Here is a 19,385-nt window from a genome sequence, read left to right as displayed (position 1 = left end):
TAAATTTGAAATGTCTCAGCTTTATGATGGCTTGTTTGATGGTAATAATACAATTAGCGGAATAAGAGAATGTATCAAGATAAACTCATGAAACCATTTTTTTAATTATTATTTCAGTCTCCGGATAATCATTTAAAACTGTTTTGTAAAAACAAAGGTTATGACACTCAGTCAAAAGGCAATTTACAGGTTCATAAAAATGTTGAATATCAGGATGGTATGAATGTCGTGACAATTAAAATTTCAGGTTTAAGGAGTCACACAATGATGTGAGTACCATCAAATGTCAAACAAGTGTTAAACAATCTCCAATGAATGTAAATCACCTAAAAATTTCCGATAAGAAATGTGTATCATAAAGGTGTTAGTAACTTAGAAAAGATGATTATTAAATATAGTGTGTTAAATGTTATATAAGGTCAGAAGAAATATCAAGCCCACTGAGATACGTGAAGTGATAATTTAGTATAATTTAAGCTCTGCAGAACATAAACTCCAATGTTCAGCAAAATTTAAATCTAATATTTTAATCAACAGACTTCTGTAATAAATCACACTATCATCAACCGCCTCAAGTCCATGTTTGATAAAATTAATTTCATAGTCTTTCAAGTTTGACAAACAATTATTCTTTTTAATTGCATGTAAATATTTCATGATTATTTTGAGACTATGTTGCAACTATCAAATAAAAGAAATCAACGTCAAAGGCGTTGATGACATCGAATAATTATTGTTTTATAATCCAAGTATTTCGAAAACATCTTCATTGACGCTTTCAGCAACGACTTCACCATCGGAGTCGTATAATCCGAGTTCTTCAAATATATCGTCATGAACTATTTCGTATCTGCTAAAACAAATTTGCTAAAAAATTTCTTCTCAACGACAACTTCAACTACAAGGTCTACAATTACAAGTTTAATCCGCAGCAGGATAAGTACAAGCTGCTAAACACATAGAAAGAAAACCTTCGCGATGATCTTGGTATTTGAGGAGATAATTTTGTTATCATACAACCAGAAGATCTGATTCCGTAAACGAACTTGACACTGACGAACAAAAGACGATTGTATTTGACTACATTCCTTTGAACAATGGCGGCATGTCCAACTCCTCATTGTTCATAAACCAGAAATGTAATGATGTTTACTTAGCACAACAATTTTATAACGTGGACATATTTATCAGAAGAAACACTGGATGTTTTATATTATTTTCAGGACTTGATACCACTGACGTACGAAACATAGCAAATGAGCAATGCAAAAATATGTCCAAAGATAAATTTATTGAACATTATCACGTGGCTACCTCGAACAAGTATGATTTTTTTTTAATTTGATAAAATTGTAAGAGATCCGAGAAAAGTGTTTCGTTGTTGTATCAACAGATTTTTGTAAATTCAATTTGAATGAGCGCATTAAAATAATATAGATCAAGGCAAAATTGATTTGCTAAAGAAATTCGTTGTGAGAAGAACAGCGTTTAAACAGAAATCAAGCAAGAACATAGAGTACAAATTCAAGAAGCAGAAGAAACGTATGAACCTTTAAGCCTGTTACCGAAGCTGTATTGGGCAAACAATCAGATTCTTCTAATAAAACACTTAAATATATCAGTGAAAGGATTACTTGGTCTAATAAAAGAACAATAGCAAACAGAAACCGAAATTTTTTTAAGCAAATTGGTGACTCTGTTGCACGACAAGAAGCAATATTACAAAAAATGGTGACCCAGTTGCAGCACAAAAAGAAATAAGAGAATTATTTCAGCGACAGCAAAATGTTATATTCATGAATCTTCTCCGATTTAAATAATAGCAGCATCAATATTAAATTTTTATTATTTTATAAAATCTCCAAAAGATTCAGTAAGTTAAAACGAAAATTAAAAATTTATTGTCGATGTTTTAGAAAAAAGAAGTTATTTATCTTGACAAGATTCGCAAATGGGATAACGAAAAATGCCTGAAATTTACATAGTTGCTAAAAACGTTTGGAAATAGGGTTTATAGCAGGTAGTATTATCGGGTATAATTATACTGATCCGGACATGCTAAAGAATTATAACAAAATGCGTAATGATGTTATAGCTTATGTTATACAGATTATCAATAAAAAAAACAATTGGAAACGATTATGACAAATCTTGGACTTTTTACAGATTATTTAAATAATTATGATTCACATCTTGATAAAATTGGCAAAAGCTAAAAATTACGATTTGGCGTCTTAATCTTTACATCAACTGCAGAAATGGTTGACAAACTGATGTTGCTAATATCGTCGAAAGACGCCGTTAATGTTAGCATGGAAATCGACAACGAAATCGTGGACATCTTAGATCAAATCCGATCAAATGGATCATTGGCAACATCTGAGTATCGGATTATTCAACGGGATCTCATACACTAATCGAATTGTATCATGCCCTAAAAGATATATGATATCAACAACATTATTACTTAATTCTTCCACAGTCGCAAGTGGAAGTGATGGCGCAAACTTTTCTGTCGCATGTTATTCACCAATCGTACTTGATCCAGCAACACAACACGAAATCGGATTAATTTCTGCAACGGCATTAAAACCAATATAAATGATAATTTGACGTTTTGTATCTGATGCGTGGATATCAGCTATAATTCCACAAGGCGCTTATAACGTAATTGCTCTTAAAAATATAAAATGGAGGAACCGCTGCTATTGTTGAACTTATTCCAAACTACAGCACGTTACGTGCTAGAATCATGTTAAAAATCATCAAATAACAATAATGATATGTTGCTAATCAAAGTATATCTTATGAAGAAGAGCTTCCGGTTAACATTACACAAGTAAATACAGTTTTTGTTAATTGTTCTATTGCATCAGGATCTTATACAGCACGTGAAAGTCGATGTCAAACAATGTACTCGTTTTCTCCTGACGTTCCTGCAGGTTCTCTGATGCAAGTTGAACTACGTCAGATAATATATCATCCGATAGCACCGTAAAGCCAAATGCAGTTAATAACAATACAACTAACATATCAATCTGGACGGTAACTTGATCTTAGCAATGAAATCGTAACCTACTATCTGCGCTTGAGATCAATAGGTCATTTAACGAAGTTCATTGTGAATTTTATCTGACGTTTATCAATAACAAGATGAAGCAAAGAAACATTTACAGACGAAAGATCGTAGATGGATTCTTCGAAAATATATTTTCTAAGATAGTTGAAAATTTACCCGGTATCGCAAATACAGTTGCACCAATTGCAATTGACGAGGCAAAGGTGTTTGCGACCGGCTTAGCATCTGCAGCAGGAACTGTAGTTGGACAAAAGATCGCCGTTAAGATTAAAGGAACTCCAGTACCAACAACAGCATATATGAAACTGATACCATCAGAAATAACAACAACCGTAGATACAGCACGAGCATTGGTTGCAACAACGACGAAACTGTTGTCCGCACCTAGTGAAGAGATTGTACGGGAATTGGTAATACGAACACGTCCACGGCCTGACGTTGTTGCGTTTTAATTGTTCTGCGACGAGGATTTTTGTCCCACACAAATCTTTTGTTTGGCAACTACAGATAAAGATTGCCTATTAAAAGTTTTGATGGCCTTACTGAATAACTTGATGCTGGTAATTAAGCAACTGAATATAACTACATTGAGTATCTCGACGACAATGCTAATGACCCAAATAGAATAGAATCACGGAAGTTTTACACGAGGGACGAAGACATGTTTCCGTTGCCGCATGAGGCCTTTCTTGAAGTACAAGGCAGAATCATGACAACCGCCAATTCACTGGCTGCAATAGGCGCTGACGTACAAAATACTTTGGTTAACAACTGCTGGAGCTTGTTTAAAAGTGCAAAATACGAACTCGCCAATCAAAGCATACAGGAGGTTCCATTTCATTTGTCAGCTAGAAGAACAATACTTAATCTTGTTTCGTTTAGTGAACATTATTCGCGGTCTGTTCCAACAAACATGATTTGTTGAATCAACTGCTGACACAGAAGTTACCTGGAATTTTGTGGCAGCTCCTGCTGCTATAAACTATTTTGCGTATATACTTATTGTATTTGACAGGTTTATAACTATCGACGCAACTGGAGGTCCGATGACTGTCCAGGTGTAAAGCTGTATCCGGTGACGGAATGAAACAAATCGTCTGAAGTTCTTCGAACTTTCACTTTTGTGTGACAATAACAGAGAAAATGCCACCGAAAAAAATGAGTTCGAAGAGCTACAAAGAAAACAATGCAAAGACGGATTCATTCGGCCACTTCTAGAGGTAGTAGCGGGAAGTCTACTTCCAAATGCGATCAGAATGTTTATTGGAGGTAAAGGAATGAAAACAAGAAAATGGAAACCAGCCAAAGGACGCGGTCTAAAGTTGCCGGGTACAAGACGCTAAAAGCGTCTGCATTATTTAACTTTGAAATTTTAGATACACTAAAATCCGTTAATGGATTTCTTGGTGTATATTCTAAAGATGACGCTGGAGTGGATATAATTGCAGTAACCGGTTGCGTTATCAACATCCAAGATTTTTATGATGGATTTCGGACTTGCACCAAGTGACGTAATAAAAAAATCTTTGTCGGAAAAAGATACAAAAATTAAATTTTTCATCTAATCAACAAGAACCAGTTGAAACTGCAGCGTGTGGATACTACTGTGTGATGTTTATCAAACAAATGCAAAGAGATAATGATATTCTTAAGTTTATTCTGCAGTTTGATCAAAAACCAAGTTTAGATAATAATAACAAAGTAATATTGTGTGACAAACAAATATAAAAATGACAACTTATTCACTCAAGTGTAGAATTAAAACAGAAGATACAAGCGAAACAACAGAAACAACTAAAACAAAAGACTAATTATAACAAGTATTTGTGCTGTCAGAGGCAAGAAAAATAAGTATGTTTTTGAAGCAACAGAAAATCGCCAACGATATCGTTGGTGGTGAAGTAATGAACATAATTCCGAAAAACGATAAACTGATTTAGTGGATGACTAAAGTATGATGAAAAAAATGCAAACGAAAATGCGATAAAGATGTTTCTCTGGAACGAGATAAAACTGTTATGTACTGCAGAAAATGTGATCATCGTGAAGTAATCGATTCTGCTATAGACATCCACAAACTTATTGGTAAGTTGCCGAAAAGCGGTTGGACTTTGCCTGGACATAAATATATATGACCTTATAATCCATTAGATCAACAGTTGGAAGAAAGCATAGTCCAATACCTGGATAAGAGCCGTACAACCAAGTTGATGCAATAGCAATGCAAGATGATATCTGTAATCGGGATAATGAAAACGATAAACCTGTTTGCAATTGTGTTATCTTAGACGAATTTGATCAAATGAAACCTACTGGAATTGGAGAACTAGTTGACAGAAAATTAGTACAAGGTTTGATTGGAGCAAATTATACGTTAGGTATTGGACTGTATGATGACCGCGCGCATGAACTTCACGGACCTAAAAAACATAATTTTTTTAAGAAGAAAAGTTGTAGCGCATGCCGTTCTTGGCATTTGGGCAATAGATCTGGCAGATATATAAAAATTTTCTAAGTTTTACGATAACAAGCGATATCTGTTTAACTTGGTTGAAGTTTTTAGTAAATACGCGTTTAGGGTACCAGTTGCTGATAAAACCGGTTCAGCCATAACATACGCGTTAAACGAAATTACAACAAAAGTCTTTTAATAGAAAGTTTGAACAGTTTCTCGAACAAAATACTTTCAGAAGGTATATTACAGGAAACGAAGGAAAAGTGTTATTGTAGAACGGTTTAACCGTTCGTTTTAAGAAAACATTTACAAACATTTCACCATAAAAAGTACAAATAGATATGTTGATTACCTTCCACAGATAGTAATGGAATATAATAACACAAAATATAGCACAATAAAAATGTCACCGACCGACACAAATTTAAAATCCACTACTAGCAAACAAAAATATTTAGAGCAGAAATAAGTTTAAGATCGGCGATCGTGTTCGAATTTCTTTGGTTAAAAAATGTGAGAAAGGATTTACTACAAATGGACAGAAGAAATATGTGTTGTTGATAAAATTCTAACGACAATTCCAGTAACACACAAAATAAAAAAGTTTAGCGAATGAAAAGTAATTGGTAATTGGTAGCTTCTACGAACAAGAGCTACAAAAGACTGATCAAGATGTGTTGGTTATCGAATGAGTCATTAAGAAAAAAAGGCAAGTGAAGTCTAGTGAAATGGTGCGGTTATAGCGACAATTTCTGTATTTGGATTCCAACAGCAAGTATCAAATTATAAGTTCATTGTAAATTTGTTTGACGTTGATAACAACAAGTAATTTTCAAGGTCAAATGTTTCAGTGGTTTTGGACGATCTTTTGTCATCGTGATCCAGCATGTCATCGACATCGCGATAAAATTCAGCCAAACGTTTAATCATAGACGTAATATAACAATAACGTTTTGTCTCAAATAACGTAATAATGACGATGCGATATCACAAAAGAGCAACTAACTGAGACAGAAAAATAGAACTACATGATAATGCATTTGCTTATGTAACGTATGATAAAGAAGCAATTAGTGCACAGGAACTTGATAAAATCATGAAATGCATTTAAATAGGATATCTAAAACTGATCCTGTGAAACGTTGATTGTGATGCGGCTAATTGTTTTTCCATTGGCAACATCTTTAACAGATTGTGAACAAATATGATAATATCTTGCAGCTGCATAAATTGAAGGAAATTTCATTTCTTCCTTTTAAGATTTTACTGAAATAATAAGCCTAATACGTTTGGATTATAAACTTTAATGGACTTGTTAAAAAGAGTACAAAGAGCACTAAAAACCAAACCACTTTTAACCGTTGCTTGCATGGTTGTGCTTTTGATGAAATTTTACAAACACATCTTGCTTAATGCTCTGATGTCCAGCCATCAACAATGCCAGAAAAATGTAAAAACAGTTTGCTTTTCACTAACAATAAACATAAAATGCAATTGCCGTTGTTAATTTATGCTGATATCGAGTGTATCCAACAGCCAGTACATGTTGCAGAAAATAATCATAATAAATCAAGTACAAGAATAACCGAACACCATGTTCCGCGTGGAGTCGCTTATAAAATTGTATGTGCTGTCGATCCTGGTTTACCACGGCTTGTTCAACTATATCGGTGAACCGATCCAGCGAAATGGAGACGTGGAATTGATTTCAAGCATACTTTAAAAACCGTAAAAGTGAAACAGTTAACTCGAGAACAAGAAGTTGATTTTGTTACTGCAGAATTATATCATATTTGTGATAAGCCGCTTGGTGATGATCGAGTAAAAGACAATTCTCATGTAACCAGAAAATATCGTGGTGCGGCTCATAACAATTTTATCTTGTGTTAACAAGCTCCGGATTTCATTCCTGTTGTCTTGTACAATTTCCGCGGCCATGATTCACATATTATTGTTGAAACCTTTTGTTGATGCTGAATTTCAAAGTCATTTAAAACTAAACAATCACGTAAAATACATATCAAGCAACTCTGAGAAATGCGTGTATGTTACGCTAGGAAAGTTGAGATTTAGCGACAGCATCCAGTTCATGGGCGCGTCCTTAGAAGAACTTGTACGAGGCTGTGATAAATTTGACGGCGAGAAGTAGACGATGCTAAGACAAAAAGGTTTATTTCCGCACGAGTTTCTCGATGATTGGGATAAATTCAAGGAAACACAATTGCCAGATCGATCTGCGTTTTATTCACAACTTGATCAGGAATATAAAATTATTGTATGTAGGATTTTTTTTCTGCTTAAATATGCAACAGATATGCAGAGTTAAGTTTTACATTTTGAATTCGATGTCCAATATGGAACGTTACTGTGGCCAATATTTGCCGGGAGGAAGGTACAAGAGTTTTGCTAATGTGCACATAGCAGGACAACGCGTGCTTTTTTAATTTGTATTTTGAAAGCGAATAACTTATTTCAGATGTATTCACTCATGCAGTCGAAAGTGTTCCAACTCGAGCTTCATTTACCATTGGGCTGTCAGGCTTACAACGCATGATCAAAATCAGTACATAATAGAGACTGGCCCGAAGATTGGTGGTGATAAAGATATTTCTCTTAAAGATGCTTCTAGTTCAGATGACACGTAAGTATACTTTTCATATTTTTATTTGCATAAGGTCTTTTCTACAGCGTTCATGAAACTAGATGACGAAGAATTCAACACTGAGATAATCTGGTTCCAATATGTTCAAAGGTAAACCTTGTTGCATCCTTCAATATTCAGGCATTACAAAAAACCGTTTATTTATTCAACATCGTACCTTTATTTCAAGGTCAACTGTTGCGCTGACATGTTTTGATGTTCTTCGATCTGTATTGTTGGATCCGGTACTGTTCTTTTATCACTAATCTAACAAAATAGTGGTATAAGTTTATATTCTAGAAAAGAATTAGGTCAATTAGGTCAGTGTACTTCAAAGGCCGGGCTACTTCTTTTAAAAGTCCTGCAAACTTTTATTCCAGATATATTTAAATGGTAAGCTCTGTACAATGGATAATAGTAAATTAGCAAAGGACTTTACAAAGATTGCTACTGACAAAAATCAAGAACATGGTGAACATAACAGAACTAGAATTTGAAGTGGAAAAATGTGTGATGAGCTAAAATTGATCTAAAGTAAATAGAAGAAGCAATTTGTTTTCTTTCAAATTGTTTTGAGGACTTTTACGAGCAAATCATATATTATCAACATCTGCTTCATCTCATATAACGGAAAGAACCAAAAAGTAGTTTGCACTTTGCTGTTGTTTGACACTGTTAAGGCCACATACATTATGCAATCCAAGAAGTAATACAGCAGAATAAAAAATGTCAGATGAGGTTTCACTTTGGGATATAAATACTAACATAAATAAATCAAATTTCCTCTTTTATATGATTTGGAAATTATCACTGAGCCGAGAATTCAATGAAATGGCAGTCAAATACCTTATGCACATAAAAGCAAAATAGACACCATTATGTATTTATCGTTTTCTGAAAGGTTCACGCAAAGGATATGAGGTTAAAATCTAAAGAGAAGAGAAATGCCTGGCTAAATTTTACCAATAAGTGGTGTCACTTTCAGCAACTGTTTATGAGGAACTAGGATAAATAAATTATCCTACTATGATGATTCCTAATGACAGACGAAAAACATCTTTAGTCAGCCTACATGTGACATGTGAAATTTATTTTTACAGAAAACATTGATTAAATCCCACCCACCCATCTCCAAAGACGTAAGAGACAATAATTAATTTCACAAGAATAAATAACTGACAGCCACTTTGCAATGTAGCAAAGACCACAGTGTAATTCAGTGGTACATATTAGGAACTATAAAAACTGCCGATAGTACTCATGCAAGTTCATCAAGTCTATAGTAGTCGTTCACTGTGTATGTTGAAGGCGCATGAGATTCTGTCAAATGTATGTTAGCGATATTTTCGTGTGGAAAATAAATATATAGGTATGTCAATATATGATGGCATAATCGCTTTGACCTAACACAATATCAATATAACTGCACAGTCTTGATATACAGTGGCAAGAGTAATTCTCCCCCACCAGAAGACAATCCCAGAATGTTGACAATCTTCAGCTGGTAACTGCTCATAGATCAAATGATTAAACATATTGGAAAGGAAACGTTATACACATTGAAATGATATTCCTTTGTCAATTTTATAAATATTCTATGTACCGCAGGGACCATATACTATAATGATATTAGACCCGCTAACAAAGAACATATATTAGACATTCTTTTAAGTGCATTACGCATTCTAAATACATATTTTTGTATTACAAAACAATAGACATCTGCGCTAAAATTGGCTGAAGAATATCATATTGGGGTGAGGGTTTTTAATTTTTTATTGTATTTGAGGCCTCAAGTATTACCATATAATGCCATGGTTCTCTTTTATTTGTAAAACTGGACTGAACGCTTGTACACGATCTATTGTGTCTCCTTGTCTTTTTCTAACTGAACATAGATCACAACTGGACCTGTGACCCTAACTTACTGTTAAGAAAATGATTATTTGAACCTTCTTGCTCAACAATTTCGTCAGCAATCCAGCGAAGCTAAAAGGCTGTGTTGATTGATCCAGTTTGGTCTGGTGACTGTCTGTGTTGCCGCTAATAGACCTGCCAGATTCATGGTTGCCTCTGGGACTCCAAATATCTGAGATAGACTCTGCAAATCAGCCAACAACATGTATTATATCTTGGGTCGGAACGTTGCGATCAAACGCAAGGCTCGCAGACATTGCTCAAAACTTTTGAGCAGTTATCTATTTGAGAGGAAACGGATCTGTTGAGACGTCAGGGGACACTACAGGTACGACTCAATTCAGCCACGAAGAAAGGGCTTTTTGTAATATCTTGTGTTCCGGCTCACACCGGAAGGAAGCGGTGTTTTCGCGTGCCAAGACTTGAACCTGTGCACTTCAAGTTTGTGTTTGAGAGCGCGAACAAGATCTTGCATGGATGATGTTCTCGACCTCCCTTTGGAAGAGAGAAATCTTTGCTAACGGACAGATGTTAGCCTATTTTGGATTTCGAAGCGTGATTGTGTCAAGAGAACCACCGAACCCTCCGATCTGAACTGAAGAGAGTACGGGTCGACACAAAGGGCATACAGCTCTTTTACCTGTATGCAGAAGCTAAAGCTAAACTGAAACATGACTTCTATGATAGTGACCTTGGTGAAGAGTATGCTAGAGGTTCGAATGAATTCAGATCATGTGAATGGAGGGACTTCGTGCTCTAGAGATGCTCGCTTCAATCGAAGACTTGAATTGTTTGTTTCGCAAGCTGCCCGGTAAGAGCCGAGCGTGTAGAGAATGCAACTATCCAGTCAGGGAAGGGGCACACGTGATCGTGGATGCTGGAAAAGATTCGGGTTTCCCGGAATCTTCCTGGGCATATCTGTCGCTACAACGAGTAGATCGGTGAGCCAGGATTTTTCACATCTGAGAGGGGCTATCATAATCATCTTGCTATTCTGACCCCATAACTTTTGGATTATTTTCGGACTCCGCACCGTGGGAGGGAAGGCAAATGCCCTCAACCCCTCTAAACTGCGTGACAGTGCATCCACGGCCCAAACTTTTGAGTCTGTAACTGGAGAGAGGAAGGTGGGTAGCTTGTGATTACCCCTCGTCGTAAAGAAGTAGATCATCGTAAGCCGCCCAAAGTGTGCAATCTGAGTGAAGACCGTTTAATCGAGAGATCACTCCATGCGAAGGACATCTTAGAAATGAAGGCTATCGTCAACGCCATTTACTTCTGAAACGAAGATCGATTTTGAAGAAAAAACGTTCCTCATTTGGTCCAACAACTCTGGCGGTGACCTATCTCCTCAAATCACACTGGGTCTGCCGAGAACGTGTCTGATTTGTATGTGGATACAAATATTATTGCACCAACATTGAAATTGCCAAAACAGAACACATAGCACGTGTGATTTGAGGAGATAGGTCACCGCCAGAGTTGTTGGACCAAATGAGGAACGTTTTTGCTTCATAATGTCCATTTCTAAGATGTCCATGTGTATAGGCCTTTCCGCTGGCTCCCATGTATCACCGACGGTAGTGAAGGTCAGTTGAGGCGACTCCAGTCGATGATGGGTCTCAACTTGCTGTTTACTTTCCCAAAAAGAAACATCCGGAAGTAATCTCTTCAGAATTGTGGGCTTGCGCAAGCTCCACTGCTCTATTTTAAACGAAAGACCGTATCACCTGTTGTAGAAATGCACCCTTCTCCCAGTGTGATGGTGTATTCATGAAGAGGGGAGAGTAGAAGGGGATGGGATCGTTGATGAACGAGGTCACTTCGAACGACTTTGATTACCACCCCATACCAACCCTGTTCGACGGGAATAGGGACAACCAGTGAGCTTAAAATCGGATTCTTACCGCCTCTGTACGATTATTTCCTATGGATCTATGTTGGTGCACATATGACTCAGAAGATCCCTTGTACTATGACAGCTTAACATCCCTTGACACTGACAGGGTCTAAGTGGTTCCAAAAGCCAGAGTGGGTTGAGCGGCGAGGTGGATGTCAGTTCCCGAACTGACTGCCTCCAAACTCTCTCTATTCTTCCTCTAAAGCAACGATGATCCGAACAGGGTCGTCCGGAAAGGGAGGGTAATGATAAAGTTGGAGAGACGTGGATCTCACACATGCAACATGTCGTAACAACAGTAGATTTCCGAAGCCTTCAAATGTAGTGAGCCGCTCTGGTCATTGACCCTAGTAATCCTGACCGTCGCCTCCCAAGAGTGGCTATCGCTGAGTGTCTGCAACGACATCGCGAACCAGGTCTGATGGGCGTGCGGCAGATTTGTCCGCCCAATAAAACAGACCAACGTACATACGAAGAGCTACTACATTCTTGTGAAGTGCCAGGAGATCAATACTGAAGGCGTCTGTATCTACCTCCTCATCGAGATCTACAGATTCTTTAGAGCAGCGCTAAGAGTTGAAGATATTTTGAAGTAGCCAACACCTTGAAAATGTCCTTGACGGCGCCTTGAAAGCTAAACTTCAGTCCGCTCCATGGTCGGATCTAGCAAAATGTGAAGGAGGGTGGATTTGAAGGAGTTCCGTCGCACTTTCATTGAGACCCATCTGGGTCTACTTGCTCGCTAGAGAAGGCATACCAAGTGGTATGAAGACATTATTCCATCCTTATGAAAACGTCGCTAGCTCTCCCTTGTGGACAAGTAATGAACATACTACACGGACTGATCTATCACTAGGATCACCATATGAACTATATGGCTGGCCCATTTCAAAGAAAAGCTTCTCATACTGGGACAGATGTACTGCGAGTGTGGGCAGAACTGTTGGACAATGTCGGGAAAGCCAGTACCGACTGGACGGCCAGTATTAAGAGTTGGATCCAACGGATGCGGCATGTAGGACTCTCGATACTAATTCAACTCCAATAGTAAACATATGGAAACACCATAATATTCAAAATTCAATAACTTAACATTTCTGGGTGCTGATGATCAGACTTATATTTCTCCATGCAAAACTATCTTTGGTGCAAGCTTCCGTGTGGAGAACACCACATGATCCGAGGCCTTTATTCGATATACATGTGCATGAAACACATGTTGTCCCTTCTGCACCTAATGAATCAGGAGCTACATTCATTATTGACTTTTCCTAAGTCTGTAAAAATACTAAAATTGAATCAATAGAATTGTGTCTATATGTTTTAAAATTGCAGATAAGATAAGCTCTCAAAAGATCTTTTTTTATACTAAAATTGTACTTTTCATTATTAACCAAGTATGCACACACAATGACATTCTGAAACCAAGTTTATAATTTATTGATTTCTATAAACATTTTTATATGCTAGATATGGCACAAGCATTTAGTGAAATAATCATTTTGTAAAACCAGTTAAAAAGCTACACATTGAAATTAATTTGCAGCATCTTGCAAATAACAGAATTAATAAATATTGACCGTACTAAACAAAGTCTTAAACTATAAAGAATCATGGTCACAATCATGTGCAGTACATTTTAATAGTATCCTATAAGTTATCAGTATATTGTCCCCTAATTATATACGGAATTCAGAAACGATGGTATACATTGATAGATCACATTAATTTTAATCTCATTGATAAGAATAAATTATTAAAGTACATGTAAGTATTTGAAGTTGTATTAAACTTGTACACGTTATAAGATCAAAAGAGAGATACGTTGCATTATGACACCATACATATTATGTAACGATTCTTTATTTAAAACTAAGGTAAAGGATCTTTAATGTTAACAACTTATTATTTATTTTAAGTGAAGACTGTGATATAAGGAAGTAATTAATAAGTTTTCAGTGTTTGGCAAAATGTCAAGAAAGATATATCTATTTGTTTCTTACGTTGATAAAAGTTTAGATTTATTTAATTCAAAAATTGTTGCAAGTACTTCAAAATCATTGTTCAATTTAAGATCGAAAACTATTTCGACGGGGCTTATTTCTTTCCATCTATATTTACGTTTCTGGCTGAATCGTTTTCAACGTCGTTCATTCCGTCTTTTCTATTAAGAAACACACTAATTGGTTTTTGCAGAAAAAAAAGTTCTAAGTTACCCTACAGCCACACCTTCATGCAAGGATAAAGATGGCACAAATGTTTTTCAAATGAACAATTTAAATGTAAAAACTTTTGAGTACACTTTTCAAAATAGTCCATATCATTGACATTGCCCTAGCGAAACCAAAACAGTTCAGTTCGACACAAATATGGCGACCAGTTAAAGCATTTGCGCCATTAGACACTGAGAGCTGGGTTGCGTTATGCAACCTTTACGTCAAGGGCAAACATTATAGCAAGTGCATATATCACAATTTAGCATACGGAACAGGGCGCCACATTAACCAGAACATTCACTGGTACTGGACTCGTGCAAGCATGGCTTCGCATAGAAATATCGTGCTTCCAGCTTAAAATAATTAGGATGTGTTGACTAAACCGAACTATTCTTGGATTCAAGTAATTTGGTGAACTATGCCAATACTGGTTCGAGGATCACTTCTAAAAGTAGATATCGTCTTTACAAGCATAACGAGACTTACTGTATTAGATTTCTAATGCTGCACAGTAACTAGTGTTTATTGTGCTGTATGTTTCATTTTTCGCGTGCCATTTTATGAAATAAATGTCGTTAAAAGTACGAATGACTCCACTTTTAACTGATCTATATATATGTGTAAATGTAGAGCATTTATGGAAATGGGCTTACTTTATTTGACTATTTGTACGTTATGTTTCTAGTCTGCAAAGCGCCTGGTTCTTTGCATATTTTATGTTTTCGTACATAACATACAACCCTGTAACAACAAAGACGTCAGATATCACGTAGTAAGTGCCGTAGCCTATTTTAACATCACCTTAATCCTACATCAATGATTCTTTATCTTCACACACTAGTAAGCATATATTTTCTTCCAGTTTTTATGCTTTAGATTTTTGCAAATATTTTTAATGCTTTCCAGCTTATCTCACAAGTTCACCTCTTATGAAATTACTTTCTTAGTGATATTTTCAAAAAGTTCCATTTATTTTGTAACGAAATTAAAGTGTTCCTATGTAGGCATTCAATTTAGTTTTAGCTTACCTATTTGTTTTCTTCCATCTTCATATACATTGTTTCGATTTTAAAGAGTCTACTTTGTGGGGGTAGCAGGTGTGACAATAGCGACAGCGATAGTAAATTCATTGATAAATTTAACAAAGGCATGAAAAATATTGATGAACATTTATTTAACTTAGGTGTTAACAGAAACAGCAGCAGCGTGTAGCACTAGTATAATTAGTAGGTGTAATGACAAAATTTCGACATTTGCCAAAAAAAATATTTCTTTAATATCTGTAAATGCCATTGTATTAACCCGTTCGATAGCATGGTCTCCGCATACAATCTTCGTTGACTGCCTTGTGACTGATTATCACAGGTTCTCTATTAGCGTCTGGTGCGGCATTCTTTACGACCTCAGCATGTAGAGTATTATTTATGCGTAGATTATAAAATAATCTGATAATCGTTGTAAATTTGTATTCGTATAATGTAATTATAGTTTTATCTTTCATAGCTATATTGCTGGGTATTGAAATATAATATCATATAATGTTGAAATCTGCAGTTGTTCTGTTTTGCATTTATCATCTAAAATAGGAATCAGATATGACCTTATAATCTAATTTTGAAGCACCATTCCTTAATTTGTTTAAACGAAGCAATCTGTAATCAAGAAATAAGTCTATCTTACCTCTTCTTCTGTTGCTTGAGAGCTATAATACTCATAACTGTATTGCCTTTTCCATCTTCTATCTCACCTGTCAACTGTCTAGTTCATAAATATCATTTCTTCTGATATCAGCAGCCGTCTCTTCGTTCTTTGATAACAGATTACTGGACCATCAAAACATTTTCAGTTCTTCTTCTTAAATCAGTTCCAATTACGCTTTGGTGCAATATTAACGTTATTACAAGTTATTTCAAATCTGATTAGATCTGCTTTGTTGTATTAAGTGATTATATATATATATATATATATATATATATATATATATATATATATATATATATATATATATATATATATATATATATATATATATATATATACACACACACACACACACACACATATATATATATATATATATATATATATATATATATATATATATATATATATATATATATATATATATATATATATATATATATATATATATAACTCCGTTGTTTGAGAGTCTAACTCGTAATCCAATGGTAGCTGTTTCGATACCACTGTTGTGTTAATATTGACATTAAAACAACATAAATAAAACATTAAATTATAACTACTAAATTATTAAACGTAACTAACAAAGTTCTTTAATCGCCGGTATTCTAGCTAATTGTCTGTGTAATATATCTTTATCTAGTTAAATCCATTTGCCATAAGTGGATGTGATAAGGTGTGTTAAATTGGGTTACAGGACAAGCAAGGTGTGCTACTGTCAGTTGTTTGTTTTGTTTTTTTAAATCAGAACTCCGTCATTTACTTTTGTGCCACATTTTATACAGTTTAAAAAAAATAAACTTGGGTATAGGAGCTGGCATTTTATCCTGTTGCTTTTTGGTGTGGGTGGCCTTGCTCTTTTAGCAAATATTTAGAGTGCCAGTTAGGGCCGGTAGCCTTGTTGTTATTAGAGTTATTTTGTCTATCTCTGGCCAAGGTATTCTTTGTTGCAACAACTAAATTGACGTTCAAGCCTCAGAAGTTTCATCCAATATTCGTAGAGAAATATAATGCATAATCTTCCGTAATTGCTGACAAATATATTTTAACAGGTGGCAGACGATACGTGAGGTATCTGTGAAAGATAAGACCGTGGGAGATTTTTATAAAAGTGCAAATCCAAATGAAGACTGGGACCTATGGTACAATAACTGCAAACATGCGACCCAAAGGATGATTAATGACAATGAGCAATAAAAGATGGTTGAGTTATCTTACGAATGGTTTTTCAATATAGATGTATGCATGCAGAGATCTTTTGTAATTTTGTAAAATACTAAACCTTTTTAATATGAAAATCAGATGAAAATATCTAAATGTTTTATAGACGCATGCTGATTCTAAAATATAACTGATTTCCATTGCTAAAAGTTATTATCTAGATCCACAAAATAGTCTACAAAATTAATAAAAGAAATTATGTAAAATACTAATTTAGGTAATATTTGCACTTCATTAGTTATACAAATGAGCACATGATCAGCCAATATATATGTTGTACATGATTGTAAAATGTTCGCACTGGATTTCGATTTATCTAACTTTGTTTGTGAAATGCTATTATTTTCGAGTTTGAACATCTGTAGTTATTTGATATATATTTAATTTTACTTATTTCCCAGATTTATTAGATAACTTCTGAGACTTGAGAAATTAAAGAAATGTTCTTAGAGCATCTCATGACAAATTCTGTTTAGTTGATTTTGATTGTGAAATCTCTTTCTTAAGTGTTACAAATTATCTATCTCTTGTGTTATTTATTATTGTACTGTCTACTTTCCTTCATAACATCTAATCTTCAGGAATGGAACACTGCAAGCATTCAAATATATACATTAAAATTGCATTATTAAATTTCCAGCTGAAATTCGAACGTCATGAATTTATCAAATTCGTATTAAAACAACATCTATCATTTTTCTAACGTTTTCTTTCATTCACTATTCAAAATAAATTATTTTGATTATCAATCACATGTGGGATGCTTGTGTGTGTGCGCGAGTGTGTGTGTGGAAAAAAGTATTATCTCTTGTTTGAGAAAAATGTCCACTTTAAATTGTAATAAGAATATAGTTAAACAGATTTAATTATTTCTAACTTTCACAATTTATGGTTTTAATGCAGGTGTTTTTATGAGAGCCTAGATCAGTATAAAGCTAATTTTTCAAAGCTATGTTTGGTGCGCCCTTATCTTTGAAAAATAGAGGGCTTATTGTCCTTTGTTACTATTGGTTTATTAAATTGTGATCCGCCCATGGATCAATAATTCGCGTTCATAAACATTCTTGGAATTGTGTGCTGTTGGGTTTGTTCCTGTAGATCCATGATGAATTTCCACTCATTGATCATTTGCGACGTATGAAAAAAAAACGATAAAAGGTAATAGTAATCCCCGTTTTCTAAATGAATTTATCATGGTACACAATTTAATCGGAATCCGTTCTTTTTCCTTTTCTCCCTCCTCTCTCATGCACAAGGGACAAATATGCAGAAATCTAGAGTTATAGAAAAAATAAATTGGGCTTGATTAAAAAACACTTGAAATTAAAATTGCACCAAGTAACCTACAATATCGTTCTTTATAACGGTATGTTTACACTTCTCTTGGGACCTATCTAAAGTGTTTATATAAGCAATGATACAAAGTCGCAATTACAGGTCGACACAGTAAGGTAAATGACTTGTTTACGGGGTACACAAATGTAATGTATTTAAGGCTTTGTTGATGTTGTTGTTGTTTCTTCAACTTATTATAAGGTTCCAAAAATCGATTATTATTAATTAAATATGACAATATCCCAATTCGCCTCTCTCTCTCTCTCTCTCTCTCTCTCTCTCTCTCTCTCTCTATATATATATATATATATATATATATATATATATATATATATATATATATATAACGATTTACGCTCGCGTAAGGACATTTATGGGAGGTGTGAATGGGTTTACAATTTCCCGCCAGATTGGTCGTGTAATGAGCTGTCAAGAGCCAATATATTTAAAGTTTTTAATCACGTGATCCACCCAGCCAATCGCAATGCTTTCGCACCGGCTGTGCGCGGAGGGATTCTCTCTGCTAGGGACTTTGGCGTCAGTTATTCCAATTTCCTTCTGGGGTGCGGACGTGTTCTCTTGTTTGGAAGAAATTTACTAAATTGTTTCCATTGCACAAATTCTGCTAACCTTTCTTTGGTAATACATTACGTCACTCTGATACTGGGTGATTCCATCTGTAAAAGATTGCACCATCATTTAATATTCTGTACTATTCAAGATTTTATAAGCACAGAGGTTGGGGGCAGAATATTCGACACAATTATCAGGCTCAATCTTTCTGTCGTACGCAAAATTAAACCAGAGAACCATAAAGCTATACGTAGATATACTTCCCTTTGTCTCTTGCATAAATTCATTTCAACAACACATGTGGCTAACAGTGCTTGATCAGTCTATTGTCCTTGGTTCACTGTTAG

The 19,385-nt window shown here is 35.1% G+C and overlaps 1 protein-coding gene across 1 annotated transcript in view; it reads left to right on the top strand.

Moving 5' to 3' along the window:
* LOC149793225 (uncharacterized) overlaps nt 1-17,598 on the top strand; it is an 84,559-nt gene extending 66,961 nt beyond the window's left edge. The window contains exons 4-5 of the mRNA XM_089966326.1: nt 8,011-8,175; nt 16,962-17,598. Coding sequence (XP_089822452.1) covers nt 8,011-8,175; nt 16,962-17,106 — 310 coding nt within the window. The 3' untranslated portion in view covers nt 17,107-17,598. The remainder of the gene's footprint in view (nt 1-8,010; nt 8,176-16,961) is intronic.
* The last annotated feature ends 1,787 nt before the right edge of the window (nt 17,599-19,385 follow it).

The sequence above is a fragment of the Sinohyriopsis cumingii genome, chromosome 8, assembly GCF_028554795.1.
Source record: "Sinohyriopsis cumingii isolate HCF-2022 chromosome 8, ASM2855479v2, whole genome shotgun sequence".
In the NCBI taxonomy this organism is placed as follows: domain Eukaryota; kingdom Metazoa; phylum Mollusca; class Bivalvia; order Unionida; family Unionidae; genus Sinohyriopsis; species Sinohyriopsis cumingii.
The sequence above is the reverse complement of the archived record's forward strand: the minus strand, read 5'-3'. Positions and strand labels throughout refer to the sequence as shown.